This window comes from Argiope bruennichi, chromosome 6, assembly GCF_947563725.1.
Source record: "Argiope bruennichi chromosome 6, qqArgBrue1.1, whole genome shotgun sequence".
Classification (NCBI taxonomy): Eukaryota; Metazoa; Arthropoda; class Arachnida; order Araneae; family Araneidae; genus Argiope; species Argiope bruennichi.
The window spans coordinates 7,674,820-7,695,551 of NC_079156.1; the positions used below are offsets into that span (position 1 = coordinate 7,674,820).

Sequence of the window (20,732 nt, forward strand, 5' to 3'; positions counted from 1 at the left end):
ATTTTTTGAAATATGTTTAACTCAAGGATGTCTAAAATGCAGAATTCATCAAAATCACAAGTTTGGATTTATTTGATGATTAAAATACTTTCTCTCTATTTTGTATATGAAATAAAAAGTACTTTTTTTTTATAAGAAATAAATAAAAGGTCATATTTTAATCTTCTATTGTCAACTACTTTTATAGAATATAGAATTTTAATATTGTCATTCATAATACTTACTTATTACAGAGTCTAGCTGGTTTTCCATCTGATCCAACTCCAGCTAATTTCCTACATCTGAAATTCTCATAGTGTACACTATTTGTAATATCTTTCAAGTCTTGCATATGTGTCCTACAAAGAATATAAGCTTAATTATCAGTGCTAAGTAATAAATAGTGATATTATCCATTTACATAAAAACAAATTATCACATTGCTTAAAATATTTTTTAACTTACACAGCAGCCTTTAAATATGAAAATCAACAAAAAAATGCAGCAATAAAAAAAAAAAAAATTCCCCTCTATGATACATTAGTTGAAGTTTTTTTTAATCCAATATGGAAAGTAAAACTACATAATGTTTACAGGTTTGAATATATATGAATAAAAATCACCATGTCTTGAAATGTAATCAATTTGTATAAAAAAGGTGATTGATGTTCATGTATCAAGTGATCCAAGATTCTGTACCAAGAATTCCTAATCAGAGTTACATGACAACAATTAATGAATTTTTTAAAAGTTATAACACTACACCAGAGATCAAAATGGAGGACTTGAAAACATTGACCCTGAGAATATAAAAATTATAATGAAGCTATGCGTGCTAAAGGAGAAAAAAAATTTTCACCATTAAAATACACAACATTAGTTGTACAATTAATAGTTTTTAAAAAGTCTGGGAAAAAGAAATTCAAATGTGGTACAATATTTGATAAGTACTTTCTGAAAAAGAAGAGCTTTGTTTAGTGGTAGAGTCTTCTTACAAAATGGCTAACTATGGATTAGTGACAAAAAGAATTACAGAATTTGGATTACAGATCAATTTTAATTACTGAAATACCCAATAATAAAAAAAGTATTGATATCTGAAAGGAATTAGTACAAAAAAACAACTGGACTGTTTTAGTACTGATTTAGTATGCAGTGAAATTAACAATCAGAAAAACAAAAAAGACAAGTTATTCATGAGCAAGAGCTTTCAATTCTGCCAATGCTGAAATCTTTTATTATAAACCTCAAGCAAGCTTACTTGAAAGTAAGTCATTTTCCTCCTCATTGCATCTAAAATCAGGATAAAACAGGACTACAATAATGTGATCCAACATACAAAACCATCTTTTACCATGAATAATTTTTCATTAAATCATAAAATTCCTCTTTTTTAACAATTCAACTTTCTTATCTCGCTGCTTAAACTAAAATTAAATAGATACTATACAAAACAAGACACCTGCAACTAAAATTAAAATATAAATTGTCAGTTTATAGTCCTATAATAGGAAAAAGTTACAAACTATAAAACTTTTTAAATTAAACAAAACAAAAAAAAACATGTTCTAAAAGAAAGGCAAATGTATTTGCTGACAATATATGATTAATATAATCAAAAAGTAATACTTCAAGTTTCAGGATACACCATAACAGGATAAGTGTCTTTTGTTTTGTTCAGCATTTTATGGATGTCTTGCATGAGATATATATTTTTATTTTAATATATATTTTAATTTTTTAATTCTTAGAAGTACAAAAATATAAGATAAACAGGAAATAAATAAAAAAAAATTAGCTACAAATAGAACCAAAAACAAACCTTAAAAGCATGTTCCGTAATGCTAAGAAATCACAATGTTCCATGTTTTCAACTGAAACAACAACAAAAAAAAATTAAAAACTGCAGTATTAAGGGATTTATTAAATAACATAAAAAAGTAAACAACATTTTTGAGATAAAACTAAAAATAGAATATCACTTATTACCTTCAGCCACACCCCAGGGATATCTGCGGCCTCTAACCTGTTTCCCACCAACATCAATTAATGTATTACTACCAACAACAGCAAATGGCACTCGCTCCTTAAAAATGGAAGTAAAATGACATATTAATAGAACTTCACTGTCTGTCAAATATTGCAATATATCTTCATTTAACATTTACTATATTCCCCACAATCTTAAAACTAAAATCAGCCAACAAATAAATAATAGTAGAACAGTAGTAAAAATAGTTAAAATGAAAATTTCAAAATGAATTAAAATTTATTAATTTAACTGTGCAACAATACAACGTTTCAGTTACACAATATTGGCCCAACCAATCATGAGACCAGAAGCTGAGTAAGAATTGCCTTATTCCTCAGGCAGATTTGCAGAGCTAAACCACGATATGATCTTGAATGGATATTTCTAAATTTCTAAGATGTTCATACAATATCTTAATTTAATCAGTTACTATACAGTTAATCATATGCACAACCAATAAACCTAGTTTATAAAAGGCTTAATAACAGCATGAACTTATTAATGAATCATGACTTATTATTACTGTTGTTCTGAGTTATAAATGCTATAAACTGACTTAGTACATGGATGCCTTCTCTCATCCATCATGGAGACAGTCTGTCAGTTTGAAATTTTTTTTTTTTTTTTTTTGGATAAATTTAAAGAAACTGTAGAAGTGCAAAATGATATAAACAATACTTATTTTTGATATTAATTTTTTGATAAAGAATCAATATATACAATATATTATTTATATCTCCAAACAATAAAATGAGCCCCGCCTTCAGTGAAGAAGTATTAAATAATTGTTCTCGAAATGTTTCTGGTATAATAAAGTGAAAAAAATATAGAGAGTAATTTAATAATAAGAAGAAATTAGAAATTTAATTCAGCAAATGTTACCTCTGATATTTTATTTTAATTTACAGTGTTTAAAATTAAAATAAAATATCAGAGGTTTAAATGTTTATCAAATTTACCTTCATTATTTTCTGCTGTCTGTTTTCATCTTCATCTTCATCACAATCTGGGAATTCATATATCTTTATTTGATTTTGTGCAATTTCACTCAATATCTAAATTTAAAAAGAAAAAAAAATACAAACAAAAAGATAAGATAAACATCATTATACTCAAATATACTGTATAAATTAAAGACAGAATGTCAGTTTCCTATTCTAAGTTATTTACAATAACTGTAAATTAATTTTAAATAGTAAGAATTTGAAGCTCATCATGTCCATATCAATTATTAAATAGAATTATATGAAAAAAAATGGTATCAAAATTGTTTGGGCAAGTAAAAAAAATAGCATCCAAGCATTCAAAATAAAAGCATATGATATTCTACAATTGGTTATAAATTTTTTTTTAATTTTCCCTTTTGAAAATTATTTTAAATTTCAATTATAATAAATAAAAAGACTACTGATTTCAAGAAAAGATTCATAGTGCAAAAATTTATAATTCTGTGAAATCATTTCTAAATAAACAAGAAAATTAAAGTTAGTTGATTGTGAGATTTATTAGTTTATATAAATTCTTAATGGGGTGGAAAGCTATTAGATTTTTATATTTGCATTGGATGGTCTATTATGTATGAATTATCTACATATCCATTATGTATTCATATGAATGCAAAAAGTTCCTAAAGCATAAGTAATTTCTTTTTTAATTAATGAAGTTTTTAAAAAATTTATCTTGGAGTTTAGCTTTAAAAATAAACATGTAAATCATTCATATACATAGAATATACAATATGACAAAAAAGGCATAAAATACATTTGCTGAGCCAGCATTCTTGGTCCTATTAGATTATAAGGCAATATTCTTCTGTATAAATTAGATGCAATATAGAGAATGATAAGACTGATTTCTAAGCAATCAATGTTATATGTAAGATAAAAAATATCTAACAAGATCAAAATATTATAAAAAAATTACTGTTTTCTTGAAGTGATGACATTCCTCAGGAGTCATTGTATCTGCTTTGGCAATGATAGGAATAATGTTGACTCTGTCGTGCAACCTCTTCATGAACTCCACATCAATAGGCTTCAGGCTGAAAATTTTAAATAAAATTCAACTAAAATTACTGACAGAAATCTTTACTAATAATAAAGGGGAATATATGTATAGCAGAAATTAAATAGGGCAAACCAATAAAAACAGAACAAAAATAGAATTTTAAAAGAATATTTCAGAATTTAATTAAAAAGTAAAATTTTACTGCAACATAATCAAGAAACATTATCATACAAAAGTTATTCTTACAGCATTTTAAAATTTAAACAATTATCTTTTCAACTTTAGTCACCAATCAAATTTCCATAATTTTGACAAAGTATTTGAAAGTTTAAAATATACAACACTATTTTAGATTGTATCATGTTTTAGAACTAACCTAATTTTATTCTAGCATTAGACTATTTGAATATATTATATTTTCCATAGAATATTGAACAGAAAGATTCTACAAATATTTATTTACCAGAAAACAGTTTGTTTAAAAATGTGTTTATTCTCAAAGCATGATTAGAAATAAATTATTTTTGTATAAACTCTCAACATGCATTAAATTTATATTTTTAAAAGAATAAAGAAATTTTAAAATATTATACAATCAATATTAATAGTTTAATAAACAGGAAAACAAATATTCCAATGAAGCAATCTGGTGTGCAAGTCTAATAATATATATATAAAAAAATTGTCTCTTTAATTATTCATTTCATGGCAAATATAAATCAAGTAACTCTCTACACTAGACATTCAAAATAAAATTTTCTTAAATCAAAAATTTAATAAGAAAATATGAAAAAACAATGAATTGCACAGGGCGATGACAACTTTAACAATTTTCTTGTTTATAGAGCCAGGAATTTTTATCCGATTCACTATATCTGTCAAACTGATTTCAAACATGAAAACAGTTTTTCTCCATCAACTTTACTTTATGAAATTTAGCATGGCTAAATGATAAAATATTTTCAACTTATTCTTGAAATAAGAAGAATTATATGGAAAAAAATGAAAGGAAAAAAAAGAAAGAAAGAAAAAGAAGAAAATGGGGGGGGGGCAGTAACAATGGTTATCAAATAAAATCTTGTGATGAATAAAAAAATAATATTATATCATAGTTTTAGTTAAGGAGAACACTAAAATTATGGATAAATTGTGTGGCTTTAAAAATAATTAACTATTTCCTTGGTCAGCAAACAGACAAATGAAATAGCCTTGTTTTTCTGTCCATAAAATAGTGGAATTAAACAATATAATTGATTAAGAAAAAAGTTGCATACCAGAGAACATGGTGGCTGTAGAAAAAAATGTTAATTGTAAATCTTAGTTGGACAAGGTAGAATCATCTTATCTCTACTGCATGTAATATTAAATTAAAACTCTATGAGGATAGTCCTAGCTTTATACGCATAAGACAGAATGACCACTAGGGTACCTCAGGGTCATGAAGCTGTCACACCTGAAGAAGTGCCCCTGAGCTGATGAATTGTGATGAAAGATAAAATGTTAAAATTTCAAATATGATGAAAATAACTAATGGCTTTGAGAAAACTGAAAATTTATTTAAATATAATGAGCCATGTGAAATATTAACCACTTTATATATGGTAAGAAATTAATAATTTAATGAGTCATTGATGATTGAGCCAAACTGGATAATAAACTATGGATTACTTACTATGAGTGAAATGGATTACTATAAAAATGCTGATAAATATGAAATTTACCCATGACCAGAAGGAGCAATGAAATACAGGCAACAATGCACTCTCCCATCAGGTATAGTTGTTCTGTGAACCCTAGATTCAGCATTCAAGTATTCTTCATATTTATTTTCTATGTAATCAGATATTGGCTGCCAACTACCCAAAGAAAAAGAAAAATAAATTTACTCAGATATATGATAAATATGGCATACAATAAAATATATAAATATATAACACTTTTTAAGACAGGAAAAAAATATATACAAATAGAAATCAAATATACATATATATTTTAATTAGATATTAGTTTATATATAGATTTAATTAGATATACAGTTATCTATTGATAACTGTATATCTAAAATGTTGTGTTGCAAGTAGAGAATAATTAAATAATTGCAGAATTTTTAGATGATAAAACTTAAAAACTATAAATTATACTTTTCAATCAATTAAGATAGAAAAAGAATAAAATGTCAAATTTTTATTTCCATACTTCCAGTCGTCCAAATGAACAGCCATTTAGAACCCTAACTCATCTTCACAAAAATCTCCTTCAACACTGAAATGATGATACATACCACACTTTAGGTACACCCCTCCCCCTTCCCAAATAAAGGTCATTAGATCTTATGGTTCTTAATTTCTTACTTTTAAATTATTTTAAAGCATAGTGCATGTGCTGCTATTGCCTATTAGACTGAATAAGCTCTATAACCATGTAATGAATGCTTTTGCGAACATGTACTAAAAGATCTTTCAGAAGAATTTGATTATTATAAAGCTGTATAACAAAAGGAGAACATATAGAACTATATAATAACCATTTCATAACTATTTAAAAAATTAAAAATATTCATTTTAATGAAATATTGTTTATTTTAATAATTGTTTAGTAATCGTTTTTTATAGATAATCTAACCATCATAAAAAATATTAATGCTGTTCATTAGAATTTTTACTAAATAGTTGTACAAGTGAAAAATCAATCTTAAATTCTAAGTAATTCTGAAATTTAGATATGAATCCTATTCAAAGAATTCAATCACTGATTATATTATTCACCAATCAAATATTATTATACACAATCCAGTCAGAATTACACAATATTCTGTAAGATAACATACCAATGAGAATTGTCAACAGCATCTCCAAACCCTGGAGTATCTACTACAGTCAATAATAAATTAACACCACTTTCTTTTAAAAGTACTTTAGTTGTCTCCACCTACAATTTTAAGAAAAACTAGTTACAAATGTCCATACAAAAAAAATTTAGATGATATAAAACATGTACAAATTAAAAAAAATTCAATGGTGAACAATTTTTATAGATTATATTAAGTAAAGTTCTATTAATAAATGCATAGCAAAAAACAAACTTGGCTTGTAAAAATTAGAAAATTATCTACAAATTAACATTAAAATCATTAACTTAATGTAAAATTAACTCAAAAAAAGTATGCAAATTGAAAAAAAAAAGAATACAATTTAATTCAGTAAAAATTCAGGACCAACTTAGGACAACTTAAATTTAACCTCCAAAAAAAATTATCACATCAGAAGATATACCTGAATTGTTTTTTTAATTCGATGAGATGGACCAGGATGTTCATTAGAATAAATGTCAGTCAGGAACATAGAATTAATTAATGTTGATTTACCCAATCCAGCCTCCCCTGAGAAAGAAAAAATAAATGGTGAATACATTTTTACATTACATATATATTTTATATTACGTTACATATTTCATGATCTTGATAATAGGAAGGGCTTCTAAATATACTTATAAAAAGAAGTATTGCTATGTGTGTATCTGCAATATCCAGACAAATCTGCTGTATTAACAGTCATGAAATTTGGAACAAAGATTGTTATAATGGCAACTCAATGACAGTACAGAGCACCAACTGAGTAGATAAACAGAAAAGATGCAAAAGAAAAGCATGAAAAAGAATCTTTTGATCTTATATAGTTTAGAAAGAATTTCTATACCTCAGTATTTTCTTTCATGAGAAAATTAATAGCCGGTGGAACTTCGAAGTTAATAAGTTACAGTGAAGATATAGCTCAAGTGGTTAGGAAATTATTTTAAGAGTGAAGCTAAAATGAAGTTATTACATGCACAAATAATAGTTGCTACAAATCTCATAATCCAAGTTATAAATGATAATTATTTTAAACACATATGTCACTGAAGCTAATCAATTTATTTAATTCCAGACCTTTAAAATGATTCAAAACTCTCAAAAGAGGTTTCTACTTATGACAGAAATGAAATATGAAATGAATACTTGTAGAACACAAAAGCAAAAACAAAGTTTACACACCTATATTTAAAATAATAGCTAATTAGCTGAAAAAATTTAATTTTTCACTTTCTCAGGAACTCCATTTCTAAGATACTTTTAAAAAAAATGGTGAGGGGTACATGCCCTTTGCTTTCTCTTATTTTTCATATCAATGACAAAGCAAGATTAATCATCGTAAATATAATTCTGTTTATTTTTAGAATGTTCAGAAGGGGGAGGGGAAGCCTATTATAGAAAACATGTTTTCCTACCGAAGAATTTCAATTCAAATTTGAAACAGGCCAATTCTGGCATAAAGATTACAAGCTTAATTTACTCTATTTTGTACTATGATTTTTGGAGTTGTTATAAATAAATGTACATAAACTGATAGACACTCTTCAATAAAATGGATATAGTCCAAAATTTGATTATTTATAATTTTAGTGTTAAAAAAACTAAAAGGTAAATTTGTTTCTGAATTTCTACACTCATCTATACATGGATCCACAACTGCTAATGAATTTTTATTCAAAATTGGTAACATTGAAAAATTTTAATATAAAGAATATGTATCAGCATACAGATGACACAAATAAAAAAAAGTTTTTTTTTTTTTTTTTTTATAAGTGGTCTAAAATCTGTAAATTTATTAAAGTTCCTAGACCAATCTTTTGCTACAGCTGTTAATGAGATAAAAGAACTGTGACAAATCAGTCAAGAACTGGAATTCAAAGAAAGAAAAACTTTTGTTGTAATTACCTGATAAAACAAATGTTTGCCACTTCAGTGTATTTTGTTATTTGTATGAATGGAATAAATTTAATTTATGAATGGAATAAATTTAAATAAACTTAACATACACAATTGCAATACTTTCACTTCATATGAAAAAGTAAAATGAGAAAATACAAAATAGATTCACACTCACCAACAACCATGAGAGTGAACTCAAAACCTCGTTTCACAGCTTTTCTATAAACTTGATTTGGCAGATTGGCAAAACCGACATAGCCGTCCAAATCTTTTGGTGACATGTCTTTCATTCTGTCACCTTCTTTACTAGAGAGGGATTCTTTGGATGAAGAATTAGAATTGATGCCTAGCGATGAATTTACATTAGAAGATGCTACCGTATAATTAGTAGTTGATGCATCATGACGGAAAAATAAGTCCCTCTTGGCATTTAACTGAAACGATAGAAGAAGAAAAAAATTAGCAACAAACTTTAAAGTAACTAATAAAAGAAGAAAATTTACAAAAATATAATATTAAAATTATAAATTCATTGAATCATGAGATGAATTCTAGTTAAGTGTTTCTGAATTTATCACCAGCATATTAATCGAAATAAGCAAGCAAATAGTTATCCTAATAATCCTAATACTATTTAGTTTACTATTTTCTTTTCGCTTGTGGAGTTGTACATCAATTATAACAATTTTATGATAAATGAAAATTAAAAATAATCAGCAAACACCCCTTAAAGAATTGAGCTAAATTATATAAAATAATTGAAAACATTATTATTGCTATTAAAATATTCTAGATTTATTTTAAAGAACAGAAAATATTTATCATTAATAATATCAATGAACAGATAATATTTATCACTATGCAATTATTAATAAATGAATTTATTTTAATTAAAATCATCTATTCAAGCCTTTTGAAATCGTTCATCTTTAAATCACAATTCTAAGACCTTTTCATTCTAATGAATGGCATGCAATTTGTTTTTCTTTTCATTGATTTTCTATGCCTTTTTGAAATACACAAATGGCAATTTTCAAAAAAAAAATAACGATGGCTGTTAAATATTTAAAACTAGCCGCCTTTGGCAATTAGCCGGTTCACCAATCTTAATGCTTCGTCAAAATTTTAATAATTAAATATTTTATGTAATTTCTACTTTAATAGCTTCTTCATCAAAATATTTTAAAACTTCACATTTTGATAGTCATATAATTCACTCATAATATCATAAAAGCCTTCAGCCATAACGTAATATGTATCTCTCTCATTTTCTGTTAGCTCCGGTAGAATTTATGCTTTAAATTAAAGTGGAAATAATTAATCTGCAATTAATATAATAATATTTTTTATTAAAATAAAGCATCTTTTTAATAATATGATTACTGATGAATAATAAAGTTTACATAACTTAAAGAAATTCTTCTTTTAATTAAAAAAATGTTTCAAAGCTAAGATTTATGCTTAATATAATGAATACAAAATATACATAATGATTAGATATTTTTTTTTAAACATTCAGTATTCAAAACACCAAATGAAGAAATGAATTTAAAAATTTTAAATCCGAAAAAAAAAAAAATCAGATTCCCTATCATTGATACAAACAAATTTTTCTATTGCTCAATTCATATTATTCTATAGCTATTATTACATGTTAAAAAAGTTACTAATTAGAATTTGTACAAGCAAGTATAAATCTGGGACAAGAAAAAACAGATGCAGTTACTTCTACAGAAATTTGAATAACTGTTTAATATCAATAATAAAACCAATACAACTTTTTTACAGAAATTAAACGGACCAATAAAATTACTTAAATAAAAAATAAAGATATGGCCTACTATGTATTTATGACAGTTGTTAACATACACCAAAAGCAGTGACAGATTTCCAATTTGGCATACACCTAAGTCTGTTAAATTAGGAACGATTCGATAAAAGGTGGATTAAAAAAAACACCTTTATTTTCTTAGTTGTCAAATTAATTAATAAATTTATTAAGAATATTAATTCTATGAATGAGAAAATGTTAGAAAAATATTTCTATTTTATTTAATATATTTAACACGTTTGATGTCGAAAAATTAGATGCACACTAACAGTGAGAATAAAAATATAACAAATAAAAAAAAGTTAAAGAAAAAAAAAGAAAAGGAAAAAAGCTGTACTAATATTGAGTATGCATACTTTTTTCTCCGATTGCTGCTGGTAACTATTTTGGCACTGATTCAAAGAATTTGTGACACAATTCGGACAAATTTTTAGTCATTCATTCTTATAAAATGTAAACTTAAAACTATAAAGTTCATATAAACTTTGTTAGAAACTTTACTTTTCCTTTGCTTATCCAAAATATGCCAAACATTGGTGATTGTGGCAGCGTTTTTAAATGATTTCTTTACTTTATATGACAACCCTAATCTTGCATTGTACGCTGTATGTTTGTGATCACTATCTCGTAAGTAAATGAAGTTAGCAACTCCCTATTTTGAAGCGCTATTGGATAAATGATCTAGCAATTCACTAATAAATTGTTTGCATTCGTGTTTCCTTCAATAAATACTATTTCACCAATTCCATTAAAAGACATGCCTCCCGAAATCATTACAAAAACACTTTATGCTTTACAGTTAGTCTAAAGTTTTTTTTTTTTTTTGTTTTTTTTTTAATTGAAGGGGCGTATTCGGCTTTCGCCATGCACTTTTATTTCCATCTGATCCAAAATATTAAATTTACTTTCATCGAAAAAAAATAACATTTTCCCCAAACTCCGGTGGCTTGCTGGCATACACTTTGGCAAAATCAAATCCATTCGTCTCGATAAATGCTTATTTCCCGAATCTCTTTATCGAATATGATGAAGGATTCCTAATAGTTTGCGTTGTAACTCTTGTTTCTGAAGTTGAAGTGATATCAGCAGCCAATTCTTGGACACTTAGATAAGAGTATTTAGTAAATTTCTGCATGGTGGTCCTTCTTTACCTTGCATTTAAGCCTTCTTGGATGTCCAGATAATTTGTTGTTTCTCTATGGCAACGGGTATCAGATAATCAATTTTCAGTTGTTGTTTTTTTTTAAACCTTTTTCTCAATAACTTAATCCTAAATCATGAAGAACAATTATCTTTTCATGGATAGCTAAGGAAAAAAATCACATATTTTCTGCTCTATGGCAATTGAAACTGACAGATTTCATGTCTGATATATTATATGACTTCAAAATGCCGAATTATTGTGTTGTTGGACTGTTGCGTTAATATTTGTACAATGTTTATATTTAATTGCTATTTAATCAGTCAGTGTTCCAAGTGCAAATATTTTTTGGCTTAAAAAAAAAGCTATTCTATTTTTTAATGGCGTATTATTATTATTTTACATAAAGTGAAAGTTAAAGCAATTCCGTCGCATTTGTTTTCTATTTATGCAAAATATTGAGAGCAAATATTTCTTAGATCATTGCACATACAGCCTATCAGAAATTAGCCTAAATATATATAGCCGATTGGTATTATATAAAAAGTTTATAAAAAATGTGTTTAAAATTCCGTAAAACTGTAAAATACTACAGTATTTTTAAGAGATAACTAACGTAATATTCATTAGAAAATTAAAGAGCGTTTTCTCTAATTTTCCTTAAAATATGAAATCTATCCAAAAACTACTTTTCACCATTACTGCAAAATAATGCTTTGCAATAAAATCTTCTCTTAAAAATGCAAACTTAACAAAAACAGAAAAACATACCAAATATACACATTACAAATTAATAGATTTCAGCCATTTTGCCTGCTTTAATAGGGGTTGTTTCCTCTCAACCCCTATTATGGTCCGAAAAATAAATTAATTTTCACTGTCGCTTTAAATAAATAAAGCGAACATAAAATAAGCTAGATCCTCTTCGAAATGATATTTACAAAAAGAACAAGGATGACAAGGAAATTTGATATCATCAAGTTATTGCAAGCAAAACCAGTGTTTATAATCATAAACAAATCATCGTAATTGAACAAGAAAGTTCAGATACAAACATATCCCAGTATTGTAAACAGTGGAGAGGGTCAAGATCTTGAGAGATAGGAATTTCCGATCTAAAATTTCATTAATAAAAATCTAAACAACGATAAAATTTAATGACCTAATGTCTGATTTTATCAATATATCCGACGGCCACTTGAAAACCGTTTCAATCAAAGTATGAATGAACATAACACCACACAATGACAACACATATTTATAAACGTTGATAAATACTGTTATATGTTGGTTTAAATACATTCCAGGGAACAAATACTTGTTTGGCTCAATGCATAAAATTAAGCCAATCGATAGTACTCGTAATTATGAAATATTTCCTCATTGGTAAAATTGCATATTATCAAATATTTCATATCATAATAATAATACCAATATCTAGAATTTATGAAAAAGATATCATAAATTTAATGCTATTTTTTTTTTTTTTTTCGTATTTTCATTCCCCACAAAAATAATTTTAGCTTAAGATTCATTACAAACATGGACATTACTTGCATGATAACGAATAAGTTTATTCGGCGTTCAATACATTTAAGAAGCATATTCTGATACTCATCTGTAAAATGGCACTTGCATACACAGAAATAAAACTTTAAAAAAAAAAAAATTAGTAGTAGTAAAAGCAGCTCGTAGTTTTGAACATCGACCAAATAAAATAAATATCCATTCTAAAAACTTCCATGCAGGAACTCTTGAGTTCGACTTTTAATATTTATATTAGTGCTGAGACGACCACATTTCGACGACTCCATCTCATTAAGGGGTGAGACGCGAAACAATGAGTGATTTCTGATATTCCCTTTGACCTTGGATTTCTCCTATTAGATACTAGTAAATATAAACATATCCTCCTTTTATCTTTCCTTTCACCCCTATTTTGACGAATTAAATCCATCCTAACGCATGCGCAAAAGTGCGGAGGGTTTTACAACCCGTTGCTGAACAGTACACAGCTGATCTCTGGTGGAATTGAGCTTCATCATCATGACGATGCAGCCTCCTTGAATGTCGGCCATAAATTTGACTATTTCGGATTTAGAATTTTTAAAATGCTCGCCTATTCTTTCAGCAAAGATAGGCATAAACCAAAACAAATGCAGCCCCGTTCCCTACCCCATGAAGAAAGTGTAATTGCAAAATTTAAAAAAAGCTTCAACATAAACAAGAGGAAAGTTTTCAATCTAACAACAACAATTTTCTCAGATATCATACTTGACATAATAGTGGAAAATACAAAAATGAAAAAAAGAACGGAAAAACGGAAAGCATTAATTTTTCCATAACTGCATTGGCTAATTAATGCAGAAACTATGCAACAGATTATTATTACATATTCATACTTTTACAAACAAACACACATTTTTATGTAATTGAAGAGTTTGGCATGACAGCAAGCCTTTTAAATTTCTATAACGCAATTAGCAACAGAACTCTATAAACAGACATGGAGCGTTCGATTGAATTAAGACCTAACCGCTTAAGAATTTCCGTAAAAACAAGAAACAGCAGCAACCGCATATTTGGGAGAAAACAAATTTGAACAAGCGCCATCGAGCTAATTTAATGTTCGTCAGCAGCAACACAGGGATGAGGAAATGAGAGGGCTTATGTCTCAATTATAGGGTTAAGCACCCATCGGGAGAAGGATTGCAAACCGATGGCGCGGCAACTCCTCGACACGTGATTTCAAGATCTGACGAGACGCGGTTCCACGTGATTGAACCGAGCAGGAGCAAAGGACAAAACACTCGAAACAAAGAACTTGATGCCGTCCATTGTGAGGCCAATTCTGGGCCCCGAGGGTCGAAGACACTGGGCGCAACAAGAAAGGAAGTGTTGTTGCCTCCAAGTGAGACACTAATACTAGTACCGCTTTCTTTCTTTCTTTTCTTTTCTTTTTTATTATTATTATTCTGTGTGCCCCATAAATCAATGGAAATATCTGTAGCCGCAAATGGAATTGGATCTCTTTAGGCTGAAGTTGTCTATTGGTCTAGTAGAAGCTCCGACAAGATATGGACAGTATTTCCATATATCTTTATAGTAATTAAATGAATCGATGTTCAAAATTAATAGCAGCCTTAGAAACCTTAAACACGTGTAATGTTGATAACAACTGAGAATTATTTATAGGTTCACCCTTAACAAGTACTTGAAGGATGGGCAAAATTTCTTCCTCTGGAAAAGGAAGAGGGCATTAATATTTGTGTATCAAGATCAAATGATGCAGTGGCTTTTCTTTGACACGAACTAGCGTAGAACTTATTAAATGGAACAATACCGAATATGAATTTTAATGACCTGCATTTTACTGAGTAAATAATTCATATTTAAAAAAATATATACACATCACATATGATTAATTTTTTAAAAAAACAGTAAATTTTTAATCTTAAATCGTGCTATTTTTTTTATTCAATAATAATTCAAAATAATAATAACAAAAACATATATAAAGTTAAGTTAGCTTTAAAAAATTCTGCTTCTCGACTTTTTAACTACGATAATTCACTCTATGATGACCAATGCAGAAGAATCCGCTTGAAGTAACATTAGAAACTGTGACAGCAAAATATTATCAAGCTTCTTTATCTCTTTCTATAAATTTTTAAATAATTAAATATTTCATTGTTTCTAATACTTCAGTTTGGTTGTCAACCATTTCTCCTGTCTCCACACCTATCCAAGCATCCCGAATCTCCTGTTTTAAAATGTCCCGGATCAAAATCTAAGAAAATTTGGATATTTTAACAAAATACACAAAGATATTTACACAAAAAAGACAAAAATTACATGATTTATACAGTTGAATCTCGTGTATAATGAAACCACGACTAAGACCTAACTTTATAAAATTTTACTAAATATCTACAGCAAATAAAAAAAATGGCTCATTCAACGAACAAATCAATATTAACATAAGTTAAATCCTCCTAATTACCTGGAGAAGAAATCGTCCTCCGCCCTCTAAGCAAGAGAGATTTAAATAAAAAAAAATTTTAAAAACCTGGGGCAATAGAACCACACATCTGAGAGTAATATACATCTAATCTGCAAATTAAACTGTAACTTGGGAGTAAAAGTGCAAAATCCGAACACATAGCAAAGAATAAACTTTCTCGATCTGAACACAACAGATTATATGAAAGGTTTCCAAATCCTCCAAAACGAAACAAAACGTCAAATCAGTCAATATGCCATCACCAACATCAAGATATACAGGTATTCAAAACTCACAATTATGAATGAATTTCATAATAAAACTATTCAAAAGATACAATAAAAGAGAATAAAATTGAATTTAAAAAAATTGAAATCGACGACACAGAACATTCAAAGAGCAAACGAAGGCCATGAAGACTTATCTAAAGCTATCAAATGACTAGGCACAACTGGGAAATAGATGCCCAGGATGCAATCGGAACAAAATAGCAATGAGTTCACATCATTTTCGATGTTTTTTGAATCACGAGACGCGAAAAAATCATGTCCTCGGAGCTTGTTATTGTCATACTAACACGATGTTGACCGCAATGGCCTGGAGGTAAGGTCTCGGCTTCGGAACCGGAGGGTTTTAGATTCCAGACCCGATTCCACCGTCGTGTAAGCGGATATGGTGCGCGCTAAATCGTCGGGGCCAAACGTCCTCCCTGGTGTGGTGTGGTGTGGTGTGGAAAATTGGAGAGGTGTGTGCCAGCTCAGGTATCATTTTTGTCATCGGTTCAAAATGACGAGGTCAGTTTCAAAATAGCCCTAGTGTTGCTTTAAAACGGGACGTTAGTACAACCAAATTAAACTATTGTGCGAAACTGAATTATTGAAACAAATAAGTTATGTACGAATATCCCAAACTTATTCATGTCATTCCTCATCATCTTCCTCTACCTCATGCCTTATCATCAAAATTCAATTTTTATTCTTTTCTTAATTTCCTTCAATTTAACTTTTACTCTTCTTGCATTTCAAAGACACTCCCATATTCAATAGGTACTTGCCTTCGCTATGCTCGAAGGTTAAGATCCTTTGAATTTAATTTAGGAACTTCGCGCACCCATTCCACATCGGCAAGGGCCAAGGAATGAATTCTAGAAAATCATAAATTTAAATGACATCCTCCAATACACGTCAAAAGTTACAATCAACTGCTGTGGAATAAAATTACTTTTGACACGTTACTTTGGCGTACCACTTCAAGGGAGAGAGAAAGAAAAAAAAAAATAGAGAAAAATCTAGAATTTCTTTCAAGTGTAGACGGTAACAAGTAGAACACATAAAAAAAGTTACTCGATGCACTCTTCCGTTCACCATTTGCATTTCAGCGGAAGTCGTGAGTCATAGCAAGGAAGAAGAGTGAAGCGGGTAGGGGGACGCACTAACTTTTTGAACAGTCAGAGGTCGCACGGATCTCAACAGAGAGGAGGGTCATCAATTACCATCGGAAACTGGCAAGCATCCCGCGAACAGATTTATGCGCAATCCAATGCATAAACTCTAAGTAATGGCCACAGATGGGGAAAGAGCGCGGACAGCAATTTCAAGGTCATGGGATGAGGCAATGTTCCATATTCATGAGTTCTTCGTCACTTTCTCCTTTGTTTGTTTAGAACTCATTACCAATCAGTACGAGAGGAAAGCTTCTCTTATCGATTGAGAGAATGATTCAGTTTTCCGCAGGAGTCAAAAGTTAATAGAGTAAATAAGTGATCAGAATTGATTATCTTCATACTTTATTTACATGTTAATACGATATTAAAAGGAATTGGAAGATGACGACAGAAAGTGCAAATGTTTCTTCTTGGGCCGATGCAAGTCAGCTTTTGGTAATGCTGAAAAAAATGATACGTAATATTTACAGTATTCTTTGCAATATACAATATAAGTTGTATATAAAAAACGGCAACCCCATCGTCCGGAATGTGAGATAACAAAAAAACAGGGTTTTCCTCTTTATACAAATATTTACTTTTTTGTAGTTTTTGGCCCATTAATTAATGCAATGACCAGAGGAAGCAGATTAATGATTGATATGTACAACGGTGTCTGTCGCCTAAAGAATGTAAACATACAAACCAGAAATTATTACTCCTTTCAATTTCAACTCTTGAAAGTTTCCTCCACTTCCATTGCCAATTCACATGCTTTTATGATCCAATCCATTACCCCAAATTAGAAACACACCTGAAAGTGCAGTGTGTCTGGAATTTTAAAAAAGAAGCCTGGTCTATGGGAATCGTCATTGCAATAAAAATATCGGCTTTCTTATTGCATGCACAGAGATCTCTGTTGACAAGATGACTGTTATCCAACTCGTTTCAGAAGGGGATTATAGAAGGGAATCTTTTTTATTCGGAGATAAGACACTGCTCACTACCCACATTTCCCTTCAATTCATTTTTAAGTGGTAAAAGTGATGGCCCAAAGCAAAGCATTGGCATTTGCAAAGCGTTATACCATAGCGGATGTAGAAAAATCAGATCCAGTTAATGATGTTACATCTTAGAAACAACAAGGTTAAAAAAAAGTGAGAAAAATAAAGTATATAGCGCATTTTAAATTGGTTTGTTGAATGAGCCAAGGCCAGATAAAACAACGTTCTTTACAAAGAGAAAATTCTAAAAAGCTAGGAAGAAATTGAAACATGGATTGGCAGTCTTGCTTGTTCAAACAATACTAGAACTGACAAACTATACCACTGGTCATAGGAAACTCAACGAAGGTCATATGCTTTTAAAACGTCAATGGTTTACTAGTTGACAGCAAGGCAAATAAGGTTTGAATGGTGGAGAATCTTAAAGTATTGACTGATTGACTGTCTGGTGTTGATATTATATTATATATACATATACATGACATACATGATATATATATATACATGATATATATATACATGACAACTGCAAATCTCACATCATATGCCCAAGTCTGAAAAACAAAAATGCTCTGACTTTCTACCAAACTGTACTTCAATCCTGCAACAAGATTTAGGCATTATCAAGTATTTCCAGGAATACTATAGAAAAAGATTAATTCAAAACATCAATAGAATCTGGATAACAATTTCCCAAATTCATACAAAATTGATGTAAAAAAATGAATGCAATTACGACTCAGAAAATTGCAATTCTATAACAACATCCAAGACTCCAAATTGTTGGAAGAAAGCTTCAACGTTTGAAGAACCAATGGTCTCTATAAAATTTTATCGCATATACTCTAATAAACAGTCCCAGAGAACGCCTTACATGGGACTGATGTACAACAGTTATAAATTATTAAATTTTGGTGCAAATTTAGCCTTTCTATTAATGTCATCCTTGGCAAGTTTTTTGGAGATTAATCCTTGGCATATAGTTAACAGTACCCAAAAATCAAATTTATGTTTTAGAGCGCGGTCTTTTTTTTTTTTTTTTCAATTGAGAGAAGTTGCAAATCGACATAGAAATACAATTATAGTGACAAAAACATAAACGAAATTTGATATATTTTAGTTATTGCGTTTACATGCTTCTGAAAACAGAGACCGACAGACAGTCAAACCAGTAAAAAATTTGGCACAAAATTCAAATTTGTGTACCGAATTTTATCAATCTAGCTCTTTTCGTTTTGTAAATATCGTGTTAACTTACATTCAAAAAGCTGCACAGACTTCTTTTCAGTGGATTTTGCTGGAATTTTAATAGAAATCTACAAATTTAATGCAAAGGTCACATACGAAATTTCATCCATCTAGCTCAAAGCATTTTTTAATTTTCTTTATCATAGACGGACATTGCTTAAAAATGAATTTTTCGAACATCTCACTTCAAGTCTAAAACTTGATATTTGGCACAATCTCAAATTTTTTTGATGATTACAATACTATCTCTATCCTTCATATAAGTAAAAAAAGTGACCGATGTACGAGTATTGGTTTTACTGAAATTGCCTAGTTTTGCAACAATAACTGAAATAACTAAAGTGGCAGTCTGTGATAGATATAGGTATTTTGCGGCCCTTGGCATTACACATTCTGGGACCCAAATACGGACAGATGATGAATACGACATCTAAGCTGGCACCCTCCCTTCCAAACTTTCGCATCACATCAGTGGGAGGATATTTCATCCCGACAGATTTATCTGGCACCAGACCTTCTAACATTGCGATTCTACAGAGAAATCTTCTTTCGGTCTTGGAAACCTCCGATCCAGAAGTCGTGATCTTATCACCATCCCACCGCGTCCTGCAAGAATGCCCAGAATTTTATTTTTTGAATAACGAACATAAGCGTTCTGCATCAGGTAGTGAGTACTATGAAGAAAATCGAGTGAGCACTTTAGAAGCTCTTTTTCCCCGAAAGAATTAAGTCAATATTATAAATACAATTTCAACAAGATTGCATTACAAATTTCATTTAATTAAATCGTTATATTTTTGAATTCTTGCATTTATTTGCTTAAGAATGAATAGACAATCCATTCTTTCATAGATCTGATTCAAAATTTGAAACTTTGAATGCTAAATCAGCAATCTGATCGTAAACAATTAGCATACCAATTTTTGTTCATCTTTACTGGACAGCCAGACAGAGAGACTTCTTGCGAACGGTTTCCGTTCAAAATTTTGTAGCATCTGCGAATTTGGTATTTAAAAAAAATGTGAAATTTAATCTTCTTAACTCAAAGCATTTTACAGTTAATGTGTTCACAGACAGATGGAGAGACAGAAATAATTCCAAAACTCTTTTTTGGACTTGAGGAAATCTGAAGCGTGCAGAACAGTCACGATCTCGATTTCGAATTTTTTGACGATTACACTTTTGTGTTCGCATTCGAGAAAGTAGTTTAATAATGCTCAACAAATCAAAAAGTTCATGTATGGACAAAACTGTGAAAATGACATTATGCGGTTAAAAAAAACACAAGACTTTACATGGCAATAGCACAAAAAAAAA

At 29.2% G+C, this 20,732-nt stretch overlaps 1 protein-coding gene across 5 annotated transcripts in view; it reads right to left on the bottom strand.

Moving 5' to 3' along the window:
• The window catches only part of LOC129971182 (septin-7-like), a 100,704-nt gene that overhangs the window by 24,149 nt on the left and 55,823 nt on the right, over positions 1-20,732 (bottom strand). For all 5 annotated transcript variants that reach the window (XM_056084722.1, XM_056084720.1, XM_056084724.1 and 2 more), the window contains 9 exons: positions 8,941-9,199; positions 7,291-7,397; positions 6,846-6,946; positions 5,740-5,874; positions 3,935-4,052; positions 2,971-3,066; positions 1,969-2,065; positions 1,802-1,853; positions 225-338 (listed from right to left, as the gene is read on the bottom strand). In XM_056084722.1, the coding sequence (XP_055940697.1) occupies positions 225-338; positions 1,802-1,853; positions 1,969-2,065; positions 2,971-3,066; positions 3,935-4,052; positions 5,740-5,874; positions 6,846-6,946; positions 7,291-7,397; positions 8,941-9,199 (1,079 nt within the window). The remainder of the gene's footprint in view (positions 1-224; positions 339-1,801; positions 1,854-1,968; positions 2,066-2,970; positions 3,067-3,934; positions 4,053-5,739; positions 5,875-6,845; positions 6,947-7,290; positions 7,398-8,940; positions 9,200-20,732) is intronic.